This window comes from Callorhinus ursinus, unplaced genomic scaffold (genome assembly GCF_003265705.2).
Source record: "Callorhinus ursinus isolate GAN/ISIS: 27379988/994484 unplaced genomic scaffold, GSC_fseal_2.0 scaffold10, whole genome shotgun sequence".
Classification (NCBI taxonomy): domain Eukaryota; kingdom Metazoa; phylum Chordata; class Mammalia; order Carnivora; family Otariidae; genus Callorhinus; species Callorhinus ursinus.
In genome coordinates, this window is record NW_027397072.1 from 166,076 (window position 1) to 192,865 (window position 26,790).

Below are 26,790 nucleotides of genomic sequence, written 5' to 3' on the forward strand. Positions count from 1 at the left end.
GCCTGGGCACGCAGGGCACTCCGGGCTCCCCAGCTCTGGAACGGGACACCCGGAGGGACGGCGCTCATGCTCCTGGCCTGCCTCCCTCAGGGTCCTCGGGCCCCTGCGCCTCACCTGCGGCCAGGGACCCTGCTTCCAAGCGCACCCTCACACCCGCCCGTTCTCCACCCTGCTGAGGGCTTTGGAGCCTGTGTTTCCCGCTCTCTCTACTGCACCATCCCCACTAGTATGGAAGCGTGCTTTCTCCTTCCCTCTGTCCTTCTTTGTCTGGGCTTCCGGTGCTGTAAGCTCCCCGAAGGCTGGTGTGACATCTATTGCCATGTCTGTGACCACAACGTACATAGCAATGATCCTTAAAACCTTATCCCTAGCCCCAAATTCTTCCCACTTCTTTACAGGCCCCTACCCTGACATCCCAGATTTAAAGAGACCAGTGGGGCCCTGGCTCTGCCCCTGTCCCTCACCAGGCCTGCCCATCTGAAGCGTCCCGGCAGCTGCCAAGGCCAAACCCAGGGGGACATACTGCCTCCTGCCTCCCTCCTGCCCACAGCCTGAGTGCTGCCGAAACCGGCTCTCTCCTCTCCTCCCAGCCACACGTCACCACGCCCTGCTGAAAACGCTGCCAGGCTTCCCACTGTCATGAGAAGGCAGGAGGGTGGGACCGACCCTGGGGCCAGCGGCCGTTCTGTAACACTCTCCCCTGCCCTGTGTGGGCCCTCCCATGGTGACACAGGGAGTCTGCTTCCCAACCTCACCCTTGTCAGCGAACTCGATGCCCACTGGTGCTTCTGCTCAGGAGGCCCTTCCTGCAGACCTCCCCAGTACCGCCCTTTCTTCCTCCTCCTCTTCTCACTGGAGTACCCTCACCTCAGAGGGACCTCCGAACCCCCTGAGCAGCACTCTTACCCCCTCCAGGAACTCAGTTTTATTTTCTTTATAGCATTTTTCACTATCTAAAACTATTGTGGCTGTTGTTGTTTTATCTCTTAGGAAGTATGCTTCCCTCCATTAGGGTAACTCCATTCACCCCAGTATCCCCAGCACGCCAGATAATACCAAGAAAAGAGGTGCTCAGAGAAGTTTTTCCACTAACAAAGTGAGTCCTTCTTGATTTTTTTTTTTCCCATTTGACTTGTTGATGAGGGAAACTGCCAAAGAGCAAAGAAAAACCACCCACCCTGTTAACCCTGGGAGTCTTCCCCCACTTGCAGCTGTACTCAACCAAGGTTCTCCGGCCAGCTGAGGCTGCACAAACAGGAGCGAAGAGGAGCTCCTTCCAATGGAGGTGGCCCTGGCTGGTGTGAGCCTGTTTGAGCTGGAAGCCTCATTCCCACAGGGCTACACCGTCAAGTAGAGGGAGGAACCTGGAGGAAAGAAGTGTGGGAAGGACTCAGGCTTGCACACTTGTATTCCAGGGAGGTCTTGTGATCAGACCCAGAGGAAACAGCCCTGTGTGCATCTGTATGAGCTGGGCCATCTTCTGTACGCATGTGGCAACACACTTTGGAGCAGAATAAAATTGTTTCTTCCCTTTTCAATATATCTTATTCAAACTGTCAGTGCAAGTGAATGGTTGAAAAAGTTGGTTAGCCAGTGTATCTGGGATTCTTAAGTAACTGCTGATACTCTTTGAGCTAATATTCATGAGCTCTTTACTTAACCGAATACACATGAGTGCCAGACACTTGGCCTCTTTGCTCAGGCACTCCTCATAATCCTGCAAAGCAGGTATTTTCAAGAGACCCAGGGTGAAATTTTAAACTGTTGTAGTGAGTCATTTGCCAGGGAAGATGTGCGGTGGGCCAACACCCCAAGGTCCACTGTCTGCCCACAGACCATGTCAAAGGAAGTGAGGGATCTGGCCTAAGGCCAATATTCACAGTTCGAAGTTTTGGAAAACGTAGCCATCTAATAAATTCCATGACAGATTTCAAATTTGCCTCAGTTTTAGGTGGAGTGATCTGACTTTTGGGTGGAAAATACGTCACTGTCCCAAGTTCCTGGATCAGCCCTCACAGCAGGGAGGGGGACGGGCCACAGCCGGCTGCCCATTTGATCTGGCCTGTGGTCTCTGTTACCCAACTTGTTGCAGTTGGTTGCTTTGTTGGAGATGTTTTCAGGAAATCCTGTGGCCTCATTTTAACTTTCCTAGCAGCAGGAAGGTAAACTACATTTAAACAAAATTAAGACAGTCCTGCAAAAAGAATTGGCCCGGTGATACTGGGAAACATGTGGGAAGTAGTTGCTAACATTCATTACAATCTTTGTATATGTTTGCAGCTCTGACAGACAGCGTGCAATTCGGTTTCAACAGTCCTAACCAACTGAGTGGGAACTTAGATTATTTTGGTAATCAAATAAGTAGCAAGTTGAGAATGCTGACATTTAAGAGAGAGTAATGGGAAATGGGTGTTTTATACCACAGACGGCAAGTGAAAATTCAAAGTGTTTAGTGCCTCTGGTTTTGTTTTTTTTTTTTTTTTAAGTGTTTTTAATTCTAATTGAAACCTTCGGTAAAGTTTCCAAATTGTAGGTAATATTGAAGAAATGCTCGTGAGCATTTTGGCTGAGAAAATGTTTCTACAAAAGTTGACTTTTAGTGAAGTCTAAAATGTAAAACATCTTCATGGTTGGAGGATTTGGTTTAATTCTTTTCAATATAGACTACAGATCAGAAGAGTGCTTTAGATTCTAGGTCTTTGTAAATGCATGGAAACCTTGGCACACTCTAATTTTCCTCTGTCTTCTCTCTGTTGTCTGCTCAGTTGAGAAATAGAAGCTCCTTCAATAACAGACCGCTGTGCTGGGCACTGTAAACAGACGGAGGGACAGCTCCTGGTCTCTCCACTCAAACACTTTGCAATAAGCAGTGTGGGTGATGTAATTAAAGTAGGTAGATGACAAATTAAAATATCCACAGTAATGATTAAGTGCCAAGATGTAAACTTAACATGAAATATGCAAGTTACACATGAGGGCTCTTTAAAAGATTCCTAAAAACAACAAAATTAAACTTGAACAAATGGAGAGATGTCCTTTGTCCTTGCTCTGGGCAACTGAGAATCATAAGGGTACCAATTTTCCTTATGTCAATATATGAATTTAACACAATTCCACTAAAAATATATTAAGTCTCTTTTCTGGAGATAGTCAAGGTGATTGTCAAGTTCACATGTGGAAATAAACAGAAAGAACAGCCAGGGAAACCTGCAAAGAAAGCAGTGAGAAGAGCTGTTAGCACACTCGCATTTCAAACGTGCCCTCGCGCCTTGCCATCCAGTTAGTGTGCCGTGGGAGATGAGCACACAGACGGGTCTTTCCTGCACTTTAGACTGAGCACGTGTTTCTGAACTTCAGTACGGTGATTCTCTTTTTGCTGTGTCTAAGTTACTGTTCAATCTATTCCTTGTCTTCTTGGGTTATTTTCTTTTCAATTCCAAGTTTTCCATTTAGTTTTCTCCTATTATGTCAACTTTCTGCTGAAATTCTGCACCTTATCCTTTTTTTTTTTTTTTGTGGTTTCAAGTTTTTATTTAAGTTCCAGTTAGTCAACATACGCTGTGGAATTAGTTTCAGGGACAGAACCTAGTGGTTGGTCACGTACACAGCCCTGGTGCTCATCACAACAAGTGACCTCTTCCATCCCCATCACCCATCTCCCCTGTCCCCCACTACTCCCTCCAGCAACCCTCAGTTTACTTTCTTTAGTAAAGAGTCTATTTTATGGTTTTCCTCTCCCTTTCACCCCCTGTGTTCATCCGTGTTGTTTCCTAAATTCCACATATGAGTGAGATCATATGGTATTTGTCTTTCTCTGACTGACTTATTTTGCTTAGAATAATACCCTCTAGTTTCATCCACGTCATTGCAAATGGCAAGATTTCATTCTTTTTTTATTACTAATATTCCATTTTATGTATATACCGTAATTTCTTTACCTTTACATCCTTGAATGTATACATCATAGATTGTTTATGATAATTCATTGGCAAATGAATACTGTATCATCTTTATAAGTTTAAAAATTTAAATTTTGTACGCTTACAAGTATGTAAGACAATAGCACATAGTGCCTGGGGGCACATACATACACAACAAAAACATAAAGCAATGTGTAGAACTAGTAATCCACAAGCTCAGGATGACGCTGACCTTTGAGGAAGAAGAGGAGGGGAGGGGGATCAGGAGGGTAGAGGAGGACACTTGGTTTTATTTCTTGCTGGGTGACAATAATGTGGGTCTTTATTCTGTTTTTCCATATCTTCAGAATTGCATCATAAAAAAGGTTAACGTGTGTATAATGTAAGGCTATCAAGAGAGCATAGTGGGACGGAAGCTGGAGAGGGAGGGCACTATTCTTAAGAGGATTGTTTTGGCTGCCCTGTTAAAGCAAGGAATCCCTACTGGGGACTGGTAGGGAAGTCTAGGGCTGAGCTGACAGTGGCCTAACTTATGGTGGGGATACAGGTGAGTTTGGTAGAAAGCAAGGTAAAAAGAAGAGTCAAGAATGGCTCCTAAGTAACACTGTGGCTGAAGGGAATGGATGAAGGGAATATTCCCATTGACTAAGAAGGAATGTTGAGGGAGGGTCAGGCCTAGTAAAGGGAAAAGCAAGCGTTCAGTTTTGGACGAGTTAGGGTTGAGATGCTATTACCTGTCCAAACAAAGCCGTTAGAGACGAGTTTGGAGTTCAAGGAAGAAATTAGAGGGACTAAGATAACACAGGTAAGCTCCTGAATTTCCCTTCTCCCACAGGTGCACTAAACACACAACTACTTACAGAGGAATCCCTCTGAGAGAAATCCAGAAACTAATCCTCCACATTGGGTAACTAGGAAATATCCACATCAAAACAGGTAGGAAAGGCTGAGACACACTGTCACCATAAACCCTACTCCCTGGCACAACACCATACTATCAAGGGGAACCCCCAACTGCCAGTTTCTCCCTGAGGAGCAAAGGTTTTAGACCAAACATCGAATGCCCCGACTTTAAGGCTGCCATCCAAGGGATGAGTTGCCAAATCACTGAGCTCTAAAAGCCAGTGTGGCTTATGTTCATAAGGCTCACAGCACTGTAGCAAACCAAGAAGCAGTTCTTAACGGGAGCATGAACACTCACGGCATCTATTCCTTCCAGAGCTCGGCTCGGAGGGAGCATGCACAACACCCATCTCGCATGTTCTCCCATGCTCACCTTTCCCGGAAAAGACTTGACTGTATACTTTACAAGCTTCATCTAATTAGCACACACATAGGTGCTGGTTGTGATCCTCACTGGGGCCCTGAGGAGCCAGTGGACACTTACCCTGCTTGCTCCTTCTGGTTTATTCCAATAATAAAACCAAGCATTTCTTTGGAATACTGTTCATGCTTCAGGAACCCCAGCTTTCAAAGCTGCCATTCAAAGGATGGACCTCCAAGCCACCTACCTCAGATAGCCAGCAGGGCTTGCATTCAGGAGTCCCACAGGACTGCAGCAAACAAAGAAGCCGTTTTTAAATGGGCATAGACGCACCCTCCACCTCACACTAAACATCCAGGCTCAGTGCAGAGGGAGCAGGTAAAAATGCTCTAATCTCCCACTTTCTCCACAGAAAGAGATTAACTACATGCTTTCTCAATGTTGCCTAAGGGTCCAGCTTGCAATCAGTCTGCATCTAGGTGCTGACCGGGATCTTCCCTTCAGGAACACTAGTGGCTGTTGGCACATCCCCAACCACTGGAAGTCACTAACAACAAAGTAGGTAGTTTGGACAACCACAGGGTTTTGAGAGACGACCTGGAGCTCAGGTAACAAGGTTCAAATCCTACATGAGACCATCAAGACTGGGAGAGGGGGCTGTTTTATGTAATGTGCAGAAAACAACAGAGACAGGGAAGACGAAGAAGAGTCAGGGGAATATATTACAAAGAAAAGAACAAGATAAATCTCAGAAACTGAACGCAATAAAATGGAGATCTGTGATGTACCCAATAGAAAGTTCAAAATAACATTTGTAAAGATACCCACTGAAGGCAGGAGAGCAATGATGAACAAAGTGTAAATTTAAGTAAAGAGATAGAAAATATAAGCAGACATAAGACAGAAATCACAGAATAGAAAAATGATGTGATGTGGGGTCCAGAAGTGAAGGGTCAAGAAAGAATTCTTGAGACATTTTCAGTGCAAAAAGGTGTTTTTATTATAGCACAGGGACAGGACCCATGGGCAGGAAGAACTACACTGAGATTGTGAGGAACAATTGATCACACACTTTTAAATTGGTGGGGTAGAGACAAAGGAACTTTTCAAAAGGATTTTCATATGTTAAAGAGGACTTACAAGATCCTGGAGTTGTGGCTCTTGTCCAGCTAAGGCTGCTTTTTGCCTCTAGCAAAGCATTAACATTGAGACAGTTGTGAATTCTTTGAGGATTATCATACTCTGCTTGTCTCAAGTATTTTTCAGTGGGCTGCAAGTTGTAAGGAAATTTAATTTTATCTATGTTTCATTTACCTTTGTTCTCCTCATCAAAGAATACGATAATTGAACTGAGAAATTCAATAGAGCGGTTCAATAGCTGACTACATGGAGCAGAATGAAGAATCAGCAAATTAGAGGGCAGGGCAATAGAAGTCATCCAGTCAGAAAAGTAGAGAGAAAAAGAATGAAAAAGAGTGAAGACAGATTAGGGACTTTTATGTGGGCCAGCTGATGCATTAGAGTGGTCCCAGAGGAGAGAGAGGGAAAGCGGCAGAATGCTTATTTAAACAAATAATGACTGAAAACATCCCTCACCTGAGGAAAGAAACAGACATCCAGAGAGTACCAAAGAAGATGCATCTAAAGAGTCCTGCACTGAGAGACTTTATGTTAAATTTATAAGTCCAGCAGAGAAAGTCAATTATCATACGGTTTCACTTATCTGTGGAACATCAGGAACAGCAGGGAGGACCTTAGGAGAAGGAAGGGAAGAATGAAGGGGGGGAATCGGAGGGAGAGACGAACCGTGAGAGACTACGGACTCCGAGAAACAAACAGGGTTTTGGGGGGGCGGGTTAGCCCGGTGATGGGTATCAAGGAGGGCACGAACTGCGTGGAGCACTGGGTGTTCTACGAAAACAGTGGATCGTGGATCACCGCATCAAAAACTAATGATGTACTGTATGCTGACTAACATAACATAATAAAATTTTTAAAAAATGCCAGAAATTAAAGACAAGGACAGAATCTTAAAAGTAGCAAGAGAAAAGCAACTTGTTATGTAGAAGGGAAACCCCATAAGACTATCAGCAGACTTTCCAGCAGAGGTGTTGTAGGCCAGAAGGTCATTCTTGGGGTGATATATTCAAGGTGCTGACAGGAAAAACAAAAAAAAAAAACCCCCAAAACATAAAACACCTGCCAACCAAGAATACTCTACCTGTCAAAGCTGTCCTTCAGAACTGAAGGAGAGAGAACGAGCTTCCCCAACAAACAAAAGTGGAAGGGATTCATCACCACTAAAACAGCCTAACAGGAAATATTAAAGGGAGCTCTCAAGCTGAACTGAAAGGGCACTAATTAGTACGAGGGAAACAAGAAAGAATACAACTCTCTGGTAAAGGTAATTATATACCTAAATTCAGAATATCCTGATACTGTAATGGTGGTGGAAAAATCACATAATTCTAGTATAAATATTAAAAGAAAAGTATTAATAACTATACAATAGTTTAATGGGTATGCAATGTAAAAAGATGTAAATTGTGACATCAAAGACAAAATGGGGGGGTGTAAAAAAGCTTTTATATGCGTTCAAAGTCGTTACCAGCTTAAAATTGACAGCTGTAACTCTAGGATGTTTTGTGTAAGCCTCATGGTAACCACAAACGAAAACCTACAGAAAATGCACAACGACAAAGAGAAAAGAATCAAAGCATAGTGCCCATGACGGGAAACCATCATAAAGGGGAAGACAAGAGAAGCGAAACGAAAGAATTACAAAACAGCCAGAAAACAGTGAACAAAGTGTTAATAGTAGGCCCATAACATTTTAAAATTTCTTCAAATGTAAATGGACTAAATTCACCAATTGAAAGACATAAGGTGACTGAGTGGGCTTTAAAAGACCCAGGTGAGCTTCACTTCAGATGCAAGGACACACGCAGACCCAGAGTGGAGGACTGGAAACCTAAAAAGCACAGGGGTCACTGTACTTATGTCACGCAGAATAGTCTTTAGGCGAAAAACCATAATGAGACCAAGAAGGTCAATACATAATGACAAAGGGGTGAAATGTTCAAGCAGATTTAACAACTGTAAATATTTACGCACCCAACGCCGGAGCACCTTACATATGTAAAGCAGACATCGATGGACCTGAAGGGAGAAATAGACAGCAACACAGTCACAGTGGGGGGAGGTGAGGCAGGGGATGGGGAACTTCAGTCCCCCACTTACCACAATGAAAGGATCATCCAGATGGAAAATCAGTGAGGAAACCCCGGACTTGGGCTACATGTCAGACCGGGTGAACCCACAAACACATGCAGAACATTCCATCTCATGGCAGCAGGATGCACGTTCTGCTCAAGTGCACATGCAACATTCTCCAGGACAGACCAGGCCACAAACCAAGTCTTAGTAAATTTTAAAAGGCTGAAATCCTATCAAGAATCTTTTCTGAACACAATGGTACAACAGTATAAATCAATTACAAGAAAAAAAATTGGAAAATTCATCAATATGTGGAGATTAAACAACATGCACACATATGACCAGCCCACAGCTATCATCATATTCAACAGTGAAAATTTAAAAGCTTTTCCTCTGGATCAGGTACAAACAAGGACGCCCACTCTTGCCACTTCTACTCAACACAGTACTGGAAGTCTTATAAGGTCAATTAGGCAAGAAAAAAAAAGAAAAGGGGGTGAAGGGGAGTAAGAGATAGATGCTTCCAGTTAGGGAATGAATAAAGGGCAGCCACATCCGGAAGGGACAAGCACAGTTATCTCTGTTTGCATACGAAAACCTAAGTGTTCATTAACAGATGAATGGATAAAGAGACTGTGAAATATATACATAGAGAAGGAAATCCTGGAATTTGAGAAAATACAAATGGACTATTATCCTAAGTGAAATAAGTCAGTAAAAGACAAAACTGTATGATCTCACTTATATGGGAATCTAAAAAAGCCAAACTCAGAAACAGAGAGTAGAGGGTGGTTACCAGGGGCTGGGGGTTGGGGGAAATTAAGAGATACTGGTCGAAGGCTACAAACTTCCAGGTATAAGAGGAACAAGTTCCAGGGTCTAATGTACAGCACGGTGACTACGTTTGATAATATTATGTTACATAATTGAGATTTGCTAAGAGAGTAGAACATTAGTGTTCTCACCAAAGAAAAAAAAGGGAAATATGTAAAAGGATGGATGTGTTCATTAACTCGGTGGGAACCCTTTCACAGTATATATGTGATCAAACCATCATTGTAGTCCTTAAATATTTTACAATTGTATTTGTCAAGTATATATTAGTAAAGCCAAGAAGAAACAAGTTAGGCAGCCAATCACAGTGGTGGGTTTTAACCTTCAGGCCAACCACAGGGCCTCTTACTTTACACAAAGAAAGTAAGAAAAACAAAATCAAGACATTAACTTATCATTTAAAAAGCATTTATTTAGAGACAACTAGGCCATGTCAACATAAGTTGATTCTCCTACTTGAAATGAATAAACATAAGCTCACGCAGAAGAAAAGTTAATGTCATCTTTGTTTAATGCAGAGAGGCTGAACTTTGCAACAGCATGTTTCTGCTACCAATATACATATATGTAATTTTTGAAGGAATAAAGATCATTTTTAAGGGTTCATATCGTAGTTTGTCCCTACAACTAGATGGATTACATAATACCTTCCTTAAGCTGATTCCTTCTTCTCTAGTCACTTTGCAAGTAGAAGTACCTGAGTTGGTATTCATGCCCCTACCCTTAAGATTCTCAAATTAGAATAAGCAATTACCATATGCAGAGCCAATCACAGGTTTAGTGATGCTTGAAAATGAACACAAAAGGACTGTGACCATAGGAATTGGAGCATATTAACTTTAAATAGTATATGTGATAAAATTAGTACAAAGTATTTAAAGATATGTAAGTTAACCGTTTATAGAGAGAAAAAATCTTTTACATATTAGATAATAGTTTATAGAATAAAGAGCAGTATTTTAAAACTTATATTACACATTGCATAACTGGAGAGTAAATCCTGTCAGTTGAGAAATAAATGTTTTAAAATTCTCAAAGAAGAAAACTATATAACCTTTAATTCAAGGTAACATAGTTGGCTGGAAAAATGCCAGTTTGACCTCGAAGTTTCCCTTCCCACCAATCGAAATGTGAATCTGTTTGTGATATAACTGTGATTCTGTCTCCAGCGTGAAAATTCAAATCCCCTGGCTGCTGACCTTCAAAAGAATATAATGCAGTCACTTCTATGGGCAGGTTCAACTTGCCTAAAACAAACAAACAAAAGTATTTAAATTATTCACATTTTTAATGGGAAAACCTGGGAAGGTAAGATATAAATTAACTTTAGTACTTAATATTCTAATGTCTTAGAGATGTGGTCTGTGTGATTTTCATCATATTATTAGACTTATGTTCTTCTTCTTCAAAAAGAGAAAATGTTTGGTAATAATGTTTCCTAAATCCATACAAGTCAAACTGCATATTATTATATATTTAACTATGTATTTAGCAAATATTTGTGGTTATAATTGTTTGAATTTTGAATAACCTAGAACACTACAAGCTAACCCTGAACAATACAGGTGTGAACTGCACTTATACATGGATTTTTTTTTTTTGATAAACAGTATGATACTATAAATGTATTTTCTCCTTCTTTTCTTTTTTTTAAATTAATTAATTTATTTGACAGAGAGAGCATGAGAGAGCACAAGCAGGGGGAGCAGCAGAGGCAGAGGTAGAAGCAGGCTCCCCACTGAGCAGGGAGGCCGATGTAGGACTGGATCCCGGGACCTGAGCCAAAGGCAGATGCTTAACCGACTGAGCCACCGAGGTGCCCCTCTCCTTATTTTCTTAATAACATTTTCTTTTATCTAGCTTCATTTATTATAAGAATACAGCACATAATACATGTAACATCAAAATATGTGTTAACCTACTGTTTATGCTTTTGGTAAGGCTTTTGGTCTATGATAGGCTATTGGTAGTTACGTTTTGGGGGAATCAAAAGTTATACGTGGATTTTCAACTGCATGGGGTTTGGGGCCCCTAAACCCCCGTCCCACGTTGTTCAAAGGTCAACTGTATTTACATTTTTCCCCTTTTATTATAATGGTCATTATGGCTTTCATGAATTGTAGCTGTTAGAGAAAAACACATTTATGGTCACGATTGTATCATAAAAGATTTAATTGAAAAACCATGCTCCAGCATAGAGCTAGAGGGTATTATGCTAAGGGAAATAAGTCAGTCAGAGAAAGACAGATACCATATGATCTCACTCATAAGTGGAATTTAAGAAACAAAACAAATGTGCAAAGGAAGAAAAAAGAGAGACATACACACAAACCAAGAAACAGACCCAGACTCTGTTACCAGAGGGGACACAGTAGGTGGATGGGGATTAAAGAGTACACTTATCATGATGAAAAATAAAATAAAATGTTAAACAAAACAAAACAAAAACCATGCTCTGTAGCCTTTGATTTTTAGGGTTCCAGCTCGGAAGAATTTTGCCGATTCATCAGCAGACATTTTTTCCATAGGCTTCATGGCTGTTTTCATTTCTGTGCTTACTTTATACTTTCTCTCAAAACAGAGATAAAACTCAAATTAGCACAAGAAGTATGTCTGCATATGCTTAATAAGAGTATCAACACAATGTGTAGAATTTTCTGTATTGTATTAGGAAAAAAATACCTTGAGAATTGAGGAGTTAATATGAGTAAAAAATAGTAAATATTATACACTCTATAACATCATAAGAAATATAAAAAATCAGATACTTTCTGTGTATTCAGCTACATGGAATTTTATCTTTGTTTCACATATTATGTGCACATATTAGGCAATTAGATGCTTGTTAAATACATCTTAGTGCAGGTACACTGAAAACATAAATAACCAAATTCTAAAAACCAGTTACTTATTTGAACCTATAATACTATAATAGTAAAAGATAAACCAAATTTGGCTTGTCAGTAAGAAATAAAAAGTCAAGACTTTAATTACACCACGTTGACCGGAACATGGAATCTGTAGTTCACACAAGATGGTGCTGCAGTTCTGTCTGTAAAAGCATGTGCCACGTGGTTCTTTGAGTTCTCCTCAAGAAATAACCCTAATAGCAACTAACTGAATTACATTCGAGGGATTCCTGGTATCATTACTTTTTTCTATCATACAGACATGTTCTGCCTGTTTTTATATCTTATACTATATTTACTTGTAGTCTATCAATTTCAAGGAAGAAGGTTAAAAGTATAACACAGAAGTGTAGAATTTTGATAACATCTGGATATCGTCAAAACCAGCTGAGTGACAGCCAACACATTAATGAGCACTCATCACCGTGTATGTGACAAGCAGCGGGGGTCCCGCACTGCGGCGGGACACACAGCAAGTCCTCCTGACAGGCCCCTTTCTCGTTAAATCAGAGGAATATAAGGTGATGTTAGATTCCGAGCATCATTTTCTCATCAATAATTATATTTATCACCTCCATACATAAAGCTCAACCTCTCTCAACCAAACTTAATTAATGAAAACCCTCAAGGAGCTCCTCCTCTCTCGTGTCTCCAGACACCTTGCGTAATACAAAGAAGCAAGCAGAAGAGTCCCAGCGAATATCAGGGAATGTCCTGGAAGTCACAGCCACCTTGGCGGCCATACGCGTGTGCATCTGTAGCACCAGGTACAAAGGAAAATGCACGAGAGGGTGCTCGCAGTGATGACAGGTGCCAGCCCCTGCCGTGTGGTCAGCCTGTTCCTTGCCCCCAGCAAGCAGCTGCCGCCGCCCCCGCATCACAGAACATCAAGCTCAGGTGGAAGTGTGAGGCACTTTGTCCAAGGAGCTGAGATCCGAATCTCAGAGTCACCACTGACCTCATGCCCCAAGGCCCTCTGCAGCCACACAAGTATTAAATTGTGTTCAACAGGCTGAACTTAGACTTATCAGGGCATTTCACTTTTGTCAGGCACAGTTTCAAGGAGAATTAGCATATTCTTCTGCATCACTGAGTTATCCAGACTCTACAAATAATAAGAATGTTGGATGATGATCCTGGGTAACCACTGATAACTGAACTGGTTCTTACTGGTTTTAGGAATATATTTTGTGAAGAACAATTAGAGGAAGAAAGATATTATGAACTGAATGAAAGACAGAGAGGATCACAGACTTGGTTCAGTTCCTGCCCTTACCATTTAGGTGTTGTCCAGTTTCCTCTGAAATGTAGTTTCCAAATGAACTAAGGGTAAAGTGGTGATGGGAAAGGGGGTGTAAGGACAGAGCAGGTGGTTTTGAGATGCAGAGAGAAGGCAGTGCTGTGGGGTTTGAGGAGGTTGGTATTCAACATCCCTCTTTCCCTCCACCCAAATTTTGAGCAGAGATGAGGCAAATGGGGAGGGGAATCATTGCTGGGAGAGCTAGGGGGGAATATGGGCAAGATAGGCAGACAGGGATGTGCCAAAGAAGAGCCAGGAGTTTAAGCAGTTTCAGGGAAAATTCATCCCCAAGAACACGGGGTGGTGAGCCAAGCCTGCATGAAGACTGGCACTCCCTGGAGGTAGCAGTCCACAGGCCACTCAATGCCATGCCCTACTGTTAGTTTTTTCTTCAAGTTCTCAAGGTTCTTCTTCACTGTAAATATTAGAGATACCTTGCATAAAGAAAAGTTTAATGCCCACAAAATAGCTTATTAAAAAAAAAAAAAATGTGGGCCTTTTTCTTCCGGGAGGGAGGTATGTCCTTCCAGAAAGAGAGCGCCCCCTGGGGACCCCAGAAACAGGCCCCACTGCCAACTAAAATATCTGGCATTCACAGAAGCCTTGCCTTCAAGTTTTATATTCCTGTGTTTAAGAAATATGGAGGCTCTTTGAAGCAATTAGCCATTTTCATCATAATATTCAACTTTAATTCAAATACAGGTTATTTTCTCTCCCAAATCAGGACTACACTTAACAGGAAGCAGCTGTCCCGAGGCTCCTAATTAGCAAGGCTGGGTCTATAGGGTGTCACTATTTTACTCCCAGTTGCCTTCTCCATGGAGTCTGCATAATGTAACCCATATGTAACCAACATATCCGGCCCTAGATGTGATTCAGGAAAGGAATCCAGTCTTTGGAAGGTCGTTGCAAGGCAAGCAGAAGAGAACAAACACATCTTTGGTTTTGTGTACATTTAATGTAGTGGTGAGTTGCATGGCTGACTTAATCTGGTACCCACATCCTCCTAGGTCAGGTGTGGGGTCTGTCACTTTGAGGACCATGTCCTTTGGAAGAGGGTGAGAATCATCGGTGAGTGAGGCAGATAAGGCCACTAGGTGATGTCACCAGAAAAGCAGTTCTCAAAAGGGAATGTCTGGAGCACTTGTGGTCCTTGCAACTGGGGAGGGAGTATTATTGGCATGGAGTGACTCTGTCCAGGGCATCCACGCAGCACAGGATGGCCCCCACAGTGGATGTGCCCACACTGTCACTGAAAATTACAGGGTGGATAGGAGGCGGGTGGTGAAGACTGACACAGGAGGGCACAGGCTGTTACAGAAAGGTACAGTAAACCAGGTTGTGCAGTTGCAAGGCTGTCTTGCTGAGAGGACCAAGTACCATGTAGTTGAGCTTCCAAGGGGTGCAGAACAAAAGTGTATGCAATTTGGAGAATTTCTGCTTTGCCCAACAGCCCACGCAAAAGTGCAGCTGGTCAGTGGGTATGGGACAGGCTGAGAGCAAGCCCACAGGGGACTGGATGTCCTGGTAGGATGGGTTTTAACTTGAGGCTCAGGCCTGTGCCCTGTGCCTTTTCTTTGCAGCAATGCTCGGCCAGGATGTGAGAAAGTCCTTGGTAAGAATTTAATTGATTTCACAGCTGCTTTAAAAAAAAACACAATCATGTTAAGTAAGTTTTATTTTAAAAATAGACTTTAAATCTTCCTTTCTACTTGTTTCTTCAAACTCCCTTATATTTGGAGAAAGGACTAAAATAAATTAATATTACCCTAGTACCTACTGTGTGTACAACTTAACTTATCCTACCCTCAAATATAGATATAAAAAAAAGCAAACCTGACCAACTGACCAACCACGGGCAGGTAACTCTCCGTGGATCACACGGCTAGTGGTCAAAGTATTGAGTTCAAGTCAGATCCTGTTTCCAGAGCCCACACAGGGTGTGTTTCTTATAATTTCACACTGCCCTTAGTGCCTTTTAGGGGTATTACTAACATTTCCTAGGCAGCCAGCCTGCAGGTACACGCTCCAGAGAACCCTGAGAAAAGGAGCTGCAGTTCCCAAGTCACCACAGCCTCTGCTGTCCCCTGTCCCTCAGTGTGGCCCTGCTGTTGGCCCCTCTTCCTCAGCAACTCAGCTTGTCTGTTGACCTCAAATTTAAGAATCCCTTTAATTGCAGGATACCTAAGTGTAGGTCTAATTCTAACAGAGTCTTTAAAAGACCACTATATAAAATTCTCCATGCTACTTGGGTATAGACATTTATATGTTAACCACTTTTGCTTCTGAAGGATGTGTTTCCAAAGGTCAAATTATGACAGTCTCAGTATCTCTACCATGGCTGTAAATCACATTCACAAAAGCAAAATACATTTTTAAAAGCCTCTAGTTTTCTCACTGTGCCTGGGACCACAGCACAGTTAAACCCAGGCCATCAGACTGCCTCTGAACATAGGACTCTCTCCACCTGGGCTCCTGTGAGGACAGATGGCCAGAATTGGGCTCCACACAATGGGAACCAGGCGGAAAGCAAAAGGAAAGTCAGAAACCCCAAACCATCAGGAAAAGGTTGACTTCTGCTTAAGGAACTCTGCTTAAGAGATATTTTTGAAATATCGTTATAAATTTTAAAAAGAAACGGGTACTTAGTGACCGTGACACTCTGTTTACATGAAACAAGTAATGCCCCCGGAGTTTCCTTACCGAGGATGGTTCCGTGATCCCAGTGACAAAAGATGATGTGAAAAAATCAACAGGCTAGTTTACAACTGGTTAACCTTTGCCCATTCACATTTCTAAATAATTGCTTAATTCTTTAAGGAACATTTTCTAAAGAATATTGAAGTAAGACAGTTTGAGGGACTATTTCATCATGGCAAATCCTAGTAAGTTTTATGAAGTAGTTCCCAATAATGGCAAAATATCTGAACATGAAAAATAAAAAAATTCCTTAAAAATATAAAAATATTCACGGGGCTAAAACCCAGAAAAAAATGTGATGATGATGAAGTTGTAGTTCACAATGAACAAACCTTGTCATTCTATCATGACAAGATTTTTAAAAAGCCTGTGGTTTGGTCCTCGGATAAGCCCCCGGGAGTCAGCGGCACTTAGTCCCAAGCTGGGGTGCTCCCTGGCAGGCAACTGAGCATGTGCCTCTTACAGTTCCCCATTGCCCTCCTTATCTCAGATTAAAAGCAAGTAAGAGAGCAAAAGCATAGCATTTTTTAAATGAAGCACTTCTCAAAAGCATGTGCATATCCTATAAATCAAAGGAGTGCTGAGCACCTTCCCAGAGAGTTTTACAAACTGCCATATTAATTAGAAAGTTTGTGATTATAAGATGGATATGAATCATTTTTAACATATAGATATTTCATTTACCAACTCTCTCCTGATAGCTGGAAAGTTCAGGGTAGAGCTTATATTTGCTTCTGTTATCTGCAAAACAGAAAAAAAGGGGGGGGCATTTACAAGACTTTATTAGCATATCGTATATAAAATAGCCAAAAATGCCAAATCTTGCTCTTGCAAAGCAGGTATTTTAAATCTCTAAGATTGATAGAAATACCATTATTTTGTCACACTTTAAATCAAGAGGAATGCCTGAATAAACCCAGAAAGTACACTGAACATAAGGCAGAGGGTAAATATCTGGTATCTATAGGATTTAAGCGCTGAAACTACAACTCATGACCTTGGAATTACACATTCATGGATAACACACATACATCTTTTTTTTCCAGAAGCGATCATAAGATACCTGAATTTTAAAAAAGTTTGTAGCCCCCAAGCCAGTGATTTTCAAACATCGCTCTTTGCTTAGCCCCTAAAGTAATTTTTAAACAGCATGTATTCACTTGTATATTTTTTAATTAATATCTAAAATTATTCAATATAAGCCTAAAAGTTGTAAAGGGAACACTTCGTAGCATATTTCAGTTTCAGTTATTTAAATTAAATAATTATATCTCTTTCTGGGATAACAGAACCTAAATATCACAGTATAAATATGAGTCATTATTATCTCTTTCTGCGATAACAGAACCTAAATATCACAGTATAAATATGAGTCAGTATTATAACTATACTCTCCATCATGAGTTAAAGAAAAGCTTTTTTTCCAAAGTCAGAAATTATGTAATGTTCATTTTAACCTTCAAGTCATATTTCCATTCCATTTGTCTCAAAGATTTTATACTAATGTGTTAATATTATATTTTTATGTAACAGTTTCTACAACAAAAATTTGTACATAAATTTATTTTTAAATGTTATTGGAAGTAAGCACAAGGCCCTATTAAATAATTTCTTGGGACGCCAGGGTGGCTCAGTCATTAAGCGTCTGCCTTCGGCTCAGGTCATGGTCCCAGGGTCCTGGGATTGCACCCCGCGTCGGGCTCCCTGCTCAGCAGAAGATCTGCTTCTCCCTCTCTCTCTGCCTGCCTCTCTGCCGACTTGTGCTCTCTCTCTCTTTCTGTCAAATAAATAAATAAAATCTTTTTTAAAAAATAAATAAATGTATAAATAAGTAAATAATTTCTTATAGACTGAATTATTATAGTAATCATTACTGATACACAACTGATCAAAATCTTAAATATATTATTAACATGTTAACTTATTAAACATGAAAGCCAATTTTTATTTGAAATGCATCTCCATAGAAGGGTAAGACTTTCAGCTCATATACACAGGATGACTATTTCTTATTTCTACAATGACATAGGTTCAATGTATTTTAATATTCTTTTTTAAAGATATAGATGCTAGAAAACCTGGTTCTTATAAAAACTAGAGAGGGCCAAAAGGATATATTTTACAGCAATGTAACAGAATTATTTTATATTCCTTCTGAGATGGAGGTAAAAAAAAATCACACTTATCTATAATTAAAATGACAATAATAAAATATTACTTTTATAACTTTTTGTTTTGGTGATAGATAGCTATGTGATTTTTAAAATAAGTAAAATATAATGATAATATTAACTATATTGTTATTTTAAATCATATGACAATTCCATTATGCCTCTTTAGTTTTGTTGAAAGCAAAGAAACAGAAATCACTGGATCTACAAAAGTATCTGCTACTTATCAGAATCATTCACTAACTATATCAACATCTGTATTTCAGATTGGATCATTGTTCTTATATTTTGGAGACAATGTAGCATAGTATGATTCGGGATGATCTGGGGTTTTTCTTACTCAAGTGTGGGGAAAAAAAAAAATTAGGAAGGCTAGAAGACAGAGGGTAGCCCGCATGTCATGTTCTGATTGGAAGCAGCTTTCACAAAGGATGTCGCTGGGGGCTGGAGCTCTGGAGACTGGATATCCTGCACTCTGTGTCCACACACCCTGGGGCGTGTCTGAGTACCCCCTAAGGACAGAGGCACACCAACAAGAACGCTGTTGGCCTAAGAAATTTATGACACAAGAATATAGAAATAAACATTGGCAGCATGGGGAAGGGGGTATAAATATTCCAAAAGAATCTATTTTTAAAAACTGACTAGAAATAACAGATTTTGGATACTGATCAGATATAGGACAAAATACATGCAAATTAAGACTTTCTCAGCATAAAAATAAGCACTCTGCAGTAGAAATGGGAAAGTACAGGGCGCCTGGGTGGCTCAGTAAGTTAAACGTCTGCCTTTGGCTCGGCTCAGGCCATGATCTCAGGGTCCTGGGATCAAGTCCCACATCCTGCATCGGGCTCCCTGCTCAGCGGGGAATCTGCTTCCTCCTCTCCCTCTATCCCTCCCCGCTGCTGGCGCTCTCTCTGATGCTCTCTCTCTCAAATAAATAAATAAAAGAAAAAAAAGTTAAAATAAATGGGAAAGTACATTCCATTCACTGCAGCAAACCAAAATTATAAAGTACTTAGGAATAAATTTTAAAAAAAGGCACAGAAACTATGAAATCTTAGGAATGACAGAAAAATATCTTAACAAATGGAAAGCATAAAATGGAAAAATTATCATACAAATGCCAAATTAATTAATTTATACATGTAATATTATAATTAATATCCCAAATCATAGAATCAATACAAGTATATGATACTTTTTTTTAAAAGATTTTATTTATTTGACAGAGAGAGACACAGCGAGAGAGGGAACACAAGCAGGGGGCGTGGCAGAGGGAGAGGCAGGCTTCCCGCCGAGCAGGGAGCCCGATGTGGGGCTCGATCCCAGGACCCTGGGACCATGACCTGAGCCGAAGGCAGACGCTTAACGACTGAGCCACCCAGGCGCCCCTATGATACTCTTTTTTAGAGTTGCATATTGCATACAGTAGTCCCCCCTTATCCGCAGTTTTGCTTTTCAGCCTCAGCTACCTGTGGTTATCCACAGCCCAAAAGTAGCTGACCCTCCTTCTGATTTATTGTCAGAAGGTCAATAATAGCCAAGGCCACAACAATGCCTGCATCCCTCACCCCCTTCATCTGGCCACGGAGGCATTTCATCACATCATTACAAGAAGTACAGTAAGATATTTTAAGAGGCAGGGGGGCCATGTTCATATGACTTTTATTACAGTATGTTGTTGTAATTGTTCTATTTTATTATTATTTATTGTTGTTAATCTCTTTTTGTGCCTAATTTATAAATTAAACTTTACCATAGGTCTGCATGTATAGGAAAAAAACATAGTTTATATAATGTTCCGTACTATCCATGGTTTCAGGTATCCACTGGGATCTTGGAACATCTCCCACCATGGATAAGGGGGGAACTACTGTGTATAAAAAACAAGACCAACGGACAAATGATACATGTAGGAAAAAAAAAACTAATCCAAATGATAGACTAAGTGCTTCTACAAATGGAAAAGGCAACAAATACTCCAACAGAAAAAAATGGACCAATGAAATGAAGAGACTTTTCAGAAAAGATTAAATCTAAAACACCAGCAATTATATGAAGAAATCTTTAGGTCACTAACAGGGGCAAACACAATCTAATTAAGAAGGAGATAAAACCAACCCTCAGACATGCAAATACATCAAAACACTCTAACACGAATAGTAGCTGAGGAATATGCGTGGTGGGGAGTGTGCCTGTGGGAGCATTGTTGTGGGGAAAGGCTGAGGAGTCTCTGCAGTAGTAAAAACTTAAAATGTAATCTACCAAATCTGCTAACGTTTAAAAATATATTCTTTAACCTATCACATCCATTCCTGGTAGTTCTCTCCAAAAATAAATAAAAGTACCAGTATGTAGACACACCATTTGAGAAAGATGTAAATTATGGAGCTGGCTGGCATGGAAAAAAACTGAAATAAAGAAGTTAGTACCTATTAATAGGAGAGTGGCTGAACAAAATATGTTCATTTGTACCATGGAATATTAAAAAGCCATTCAAAAGAAGTAACTAGAGCTGTACCAGTTGATTCAGGGATTTCTATAAGGTGTTCAGCGAAACAAATAAGCAAAACTCACAAACAAGATAGAGTAAAACAGGGGCGCCTGGGTGGCTCAGTTGGTTGAGCGACTGCCTTCGGCTCAGGTCATGATCCTGGAGTCCCGGGATCGAGTCCCGCATCGGGCTCCCTGCTCGGCGGGGAGTCTGCTTCTCCCTCTGACCCTCTTCCCTCTCATGTGCTCTCTATCTCTCATTCTCTCTCTCAAATAAATAAATAAAATCTTTAAAAAAAAAAAGATAGAGTAAAACATGTACAATATGACAGCATTTTTGTAAGGCAACAAAATAACACATTTGTACATGTGCCTGTGTACAGGAATATACAAGAAAAATATATACGGAGAAAAATATAGACGTCTATACTGCATGTTGTCAGCATGTCAGGTTTCCTGGGATGAGAACAGGTGTAGGTGCCACATGGGTTAAGAGGAGAAATCTGAAAAGAGGAGCAACTCATAAAAGAAAATGCATTAAAAATTTACATGAACCATATATATGCATTTATATAAAATTATATGTAAGGAAGATACGTAAAGAAATGAAAATTTAAGATGCAGTTTTTTAATGACAAACTTAGGAGTAGGTGAGATTTAAATGAAAGGTTAAAAGTAGATACCCATTTTAAACTTTCCTTTTATTGAAACAAAAACTGGTATTCAAAACTTGGGATGAGAAAGATGGTATTCATGTGAAAAACAAAAACACACAAATGGTAGGGACCTAACAGCAAATAAAACTCAAAAAGCCAAGGGAAAATGAGAGTGTTCATGAGAAGGTGTGGTGAGGGGAGCTGAGTGTGCAGAAATGTGCAGACCGGGCACCTGGGGGCTCAGTCGTTCAGCGTCTGCCTTCGGCTCGGGTCATGGTTCCGGGGTCCTGGGCTCGAGCCCCACATCGGGCTCCTGGCTCCGCGGGAAGCCTGCTTCTCCCTCTCCCTCTGCCTCTCCCCCTGCTCATGCTCTCTCTCTCTGTATGTCTCAAATGAATAAATAAAATCTTAAAAAAAAAAAAAGGAAAAGAAAAAAAGTGTGCACAGACCAAAAGGTAAACCAATGAAGACACAGTCATTACTGTGCAAAGTGGGGAGGGCACCATCCGTCCCCACAAGAAAGGTTCAGTAGACAGGCGATCATAGTGGGAAACAACAGCTCCAGGCTGATACAAGCAAGGGGCCTGGGGACCTAAGTTGATGTTGAGACGTGTAGGTTTTAGAACACGTGCTCAAGAGGAAAAAAACCCCCAAAAAACAAATCTTCTGAGATTTTTCCATTGTTAAGTGAAAGGGGTTCCTTCAAGTTAAGATGAGTAGTTTTTTAATCTACACTGACAAGGGAGTGATATTAAGGGAACTGACATAAGATTTTTATATGTGCATCACACAAGATACCTATTTTCCTAGTTGAGGACACTTCAGAAACATTATGTATTTTAAAACTTACACACAGGTCAAATTTTATGTAATCACTCAGATTTAAAATAAAAATAGATTCAGTGCCCACATCTTGTTACTCACTGGAAATGTGAGTGTGTGTAAATTAATCACCTGAACATGAATCAGAAATAGACTATCCCTTTTGGAAGAAGAATGCAGCATCCCAGGAGAGTAGGGTACAGGCTAAGTTATAGGAAATGTGAGCAATGAGGAAGAACAGGCCCAGTTCCTGAGCACCTTCCTGGGAGGGGTACTTTTAGGCAAGCCAGAGGCCTAGCCAGGAGCCAGTGTGAGGGCTGTAACTCCTATTTCATGCCCAGGTGAAGGGGGGTGGATGCAGAGCAGGAAGGAGGGCCACCCCTCTGCCCCGGAAGCACTTTGATACTTGTCCTCCTCCCAGAACTTCCTTCCACTAATGGCAGTTATTTTTCCACATGTGGTATCTTCCCTCCTAGACTGAAAGTTCTTCAAAGACAGGATATAATTTGGACTCATCTTTGAACTCTCCCCAAAAGCCCCAGCACAGTGCTTGTGAGTAACAGTGGATTATTACAGGAAACATCACCTACTTGAATATATTGCTACGTACTCCTACCCTCTGTGCCTGAAAAGCATGATTCCAAGGGTGACTGTCCTATAAACGTGCAATGGAAAAAGGGGTAGAGGCCAAAACCTGGTGCTTCATAAATCTGGTCTACTTTACAACCACCTTATGAAATCCTGAGCTCCCAAGAACATATGGTAAACTTAATATTCAGAATATAAATCTATAAGTATACAAGAAAAATAGGCTTCTTTTGTTCCCATTTCAAATCAGCAGGATAACTGTCTTTGGAAGAAATGACAAATAAATGAAAAAACTAAAGATAAATCTCTTTGTAAATTGGAGAAAGCATCTTCTGAATGAGAACAGAAGCTTTCACAAATTACAGCAATGAGAATTTGTCTTCTGTCTTTAGAAGAGGCTGAGCATTTATTTTTCTCTTCAACAACCATTGGTTCTTCTATTTGACACTAAAGTTTAACAATGTAGCTTGATTTCTTAACAATAATATCTAATAATTGCTTAATTATAATTGTATTTGAATTGCAACAGAATTATTTACTTTGGGAGCCAGAGTTCAGCAAGACTTGTGCAGATGACTGCTGTGGTCTTGACGATGATTTCGGAGGTAATTCTTTAGCCTGGGAGGAACAACAAAAAAATGCACATAATTTTAAAATACGTTTTTACCTTGGAGCATATAAGGCTTTTTTCTTCTAATGAATATATGTGGCAGAGTTTATCCTATGCACCTATTAACAAAGCACCCTACATGTGCATGTGCACTGCTTTGGGCCACAATTAATTGAACTGGATGCCACATGCAGAGGTTGAAGGGGGTGCTCTTCTGTAACGGGAAGCCTGTCTCATCCAGGCACCTCAGTCACTTGGTGGCTGGCTCAGCAAACCCCGGGAGCGCAGTGACAACCGAGGCTTTGTGTGTCCGTTTTCACGTTGTATCATGGGGATCAATCAGCTCCAAGGGGATGTCGTGGAGCTCGGAGCACAACATCCTTGACCTTCAAGGCCTCAGTATCAGCAGCCATTGTTAGTATCATTATTTAATGTTACCAAGTCATGTCCTTGGAGAGACGCAATTATGGAAAACGAACTATGTGTCCCCTTGAAATCTGTACAGATGACATATCAAAGTTATACAACATTTTCAAAAGAACTATGTAAATGAAATTATGGGGGACGTTTGGTGGTTATTGGGAACCTGATATCAAGGACAGAATATTCTATATAAAGAAAAGTCTTCTGACCGCTGAGAGAAATGTAAAAACCAGGCATTACAGTAGGCTTCCTCTGTTCCCTTGCTGCTTTTCTTGCATTGATTCGTTGACCTTCATTTTCATACTTTTCAGTAAAGGAATCAAGAATTTCATAAAGTTCTTCTGCTTGAGCAGGTCGTGGTATTTCTCCAAATAAAATGTCATAAGCTCGGATGTCTTGACAATAAAATCTAATAAGAAATACCAAATTAAGAGCATTTATAGATGTAGATCTTTTCTAGAGTTAAAAGTAGGACACACACCGGTGTGTAGGCATTTACTCACATCTAGTATTTCATATATACTATTTTTTAAACACTAACTACAAGCCATAACCCATGTTAAACCCCTAAATTCACTCCCCCAAGCTCATCTCTAGAGCCAATCACCATCAATTTTTTTTTGTTTTTTCAGATTTTCTCTAAGTACATATTACTTTATATTGAATCTTTAAATAAAGAAATATACAGTTAGAGTCAAATGCTGTGTTAAAAAAGATTATACAATGTTACTCTGAACTCTGAACAACTATGTGAATCTATGAAGTATTATGTTTCTCATCATATTTTCCTGAAATCAATTAAAATTATGTGGCTTGCACTTACTTCCGATTAGTTTCTTTCCTTTCAATCAAACAGCTGCCTTCTAACGATATGCCAGCAAAGAGTCCTCTGGATTTGCAGTATGTAAAGACAGCAGTGGGGCTTCTCAGGGCAACATTTCCTTCTAAATTCCTGCAAAATAGAAGGTTTGCATCCTGGAACCACGAGAGAATGGGCCCTAAGATCATTAGTTGAGCAGCACCACACTTCTCACTCAAAAGAATGATCTTGTCCTCACTTCACTTGTTTTTATGTTTTACCTCCTGTTGTCCTGAGCTAGTTGTGCTTAGGGGGTTCCGGAGCAAGGACAGGGCATGGGGAAGGGCACATTATTTAAAACCATTATCAAAGGGTGTGATAATCATACCTTTCCAACTTTGTCTTCCTTTCTTAAAACAGGAATGTACCTTTTAAGATACCAAAGACTGTGGGTTCTTTTTACACTGAGCATTTTCATGGAATTTGGAAACCTTTTTGGATGACTGTATGGTCTGAGTTTTTGGTATTTCTACATTGCTCAAATGACCCAAAAATAGTCATTCATTAACAGAGAGGTAAAATGTACTATACATACTGTAAACATCACTCTAGTGAAACACTTTTATTTCAAATTTTCCATAATTTAGTTTGAAGAAAATCTTTTTTCTTTCTTGATCAATGCTGCCCTTTATCAGTTAATCAAATTGGACTTGGCTCCTTCAGAGCTTAAAGGTAAATTGTATGTTCCATTCCGGTAGATACAATGGCCTACATTTCTAAAGTATTTAGTTTCTTTTTGTGTGTTCTAGTTTCAAATTTTCTCATTTTATTACCCTGGGTGGGCTTTATAAATTTCTTATTTCCAAACAACCTCAAACCCTCTAGGACATATATAAATCATAAATCAGTTTCATTTCAATTCAAGCTTCCTCTTAGTGCAAACCTGTATAATTTTTAAACCATTACTATCCAACAGATGTTCAGAAAGTACTTTGCAGTACTCACCTTCCCAGGGGCCCAATTGCCACAGTAAAGTTCCCTCCAAGTGTCAGGTTACCACCTTTTGCAAAAGCTTCTACTGCTCTGTCATAATTCAAAATTATTACCAAATCTGATACCTGAAAATTTATTTAAAAATAATTATGTGTAAATGTCATTTAAAATATATGCTGATTAAAACTCAAATACATACCATATAATGTAGCAAGAATTTCAATGTAGACAGTGAAAGAATATGAAAGAAGAATCATTTTTATTTTGAGCTGAGGATGTAAGGAACAGATATTTCCACAGGTGAGTCAAGCAAACACCTCTGAGGATTCACTGTGCACCATGCATATACTGTGGGGCTCTGGGCATACCCCCAATCTTCTCGGCAAGCTTGTAATGTAGGTAGTGACAGGGGTCTGGTGAGGCTAAGTGGCCTGTCCTAGTGATAGTCAGAATAGATACAACACAGGCCAGAAAGATTACAAGTACTCCCTTAGACTAAACACGTCAAGAAAGCCAAGCCAAAGACCATACAACTAGGAGTAAGGGCATAAGATCCAGGGTTCTCAGTGACATTTCCACACTGGAATCCCTGGCAAGGCCGTGTGTTTACCACTAATAAAGTGCATGCTGTCCCTTTCTTTTAGGTGCAGAAATTCAAAATATCAGAAGGAAGCTAGTTAACTATTAGTTAATGCCTCTTACTCAGTTAATTCTCTAAGTAAAAGCAAAAATTAGGATGTGGGAATAATGCTCAAGACATGCCAACATGGAAGAGGTGTTCACCACTGCTGTATACAAGTCCAGTGAGAGCCCAGAAATACGGAGAGCCCTCGGAGGATAGAGGCCTGAGCGTCAGTCCAGCTCCCTCCTAGGGAGCTGTGTGACCTCGTATTCTGACTACTTTTGGATCTCTCATCTTTTCATATGTGAAATCTGCAAAATAGGACCCACCTCACTCATCTATCTCAAGATCAAAGATGTGTGTGTCATGCATACCTAGAAAAGGAGAGGTGTACGGGTTGACGCTAAGAATTTGGGCTAAAAATCCAACTCTTTGGGTGTGAATTCTACTTCTGCCTCTTGCATATT

General features: G+C 40.4%; 1 protein-coding gene across 8 annotated transcripts in view; it reads right to left on the bottom strand.

Moving 5' to 3' along the window:
* Positions 1-1,745: 1,745 nt before the first annotated feature.
* SH3YL1 (SH3 and SYLF domain containing 1) overlaps positions 1,746-26,790 on the bottom strand; it is a 46,329-nt gene continuing 21,284 nt past the window's right edge. For 2 of the 8 annotated variants that reach the window (XM_073896913.1, XM_073896921.1), the window contains exons 6-11: positions 25,714-25,826; positions 24,733-24,861; positions 24,150-24,318; positions 23,416-23,494; positions 16,828-16,884; positions 13,915-15,085 (exon numbers count right to left, since the gene is read on the bottom strand). In XM_073896913.1, the coding sequence (XP_073753014.1) occupies positions 14,703-15,085; positions 16,828-16,884; positions 23,416-23,494; positions 24,150-24,318; positions 24,733-24,861; positions 25,714-25,826 (930 nt within the window). In that variant the 3' untranslated portion in view covers positions 13,915-14,702. Of the gene's footprint in view, positions 3,208-9,637; positions 10,482-13,883; positions 15,086-16,827; positions 16,885-23,415; positions 23,495-24,149; positions 24,319-24,732; positions 24,862-25,713; positions 25,827-26,790 lie in introns of those variants that run through there. The other 6 variants (XM_073896919.1, XM_073896920.1, XM_073896916.1 and 3 more) reach the window with 6 other exon arrangements.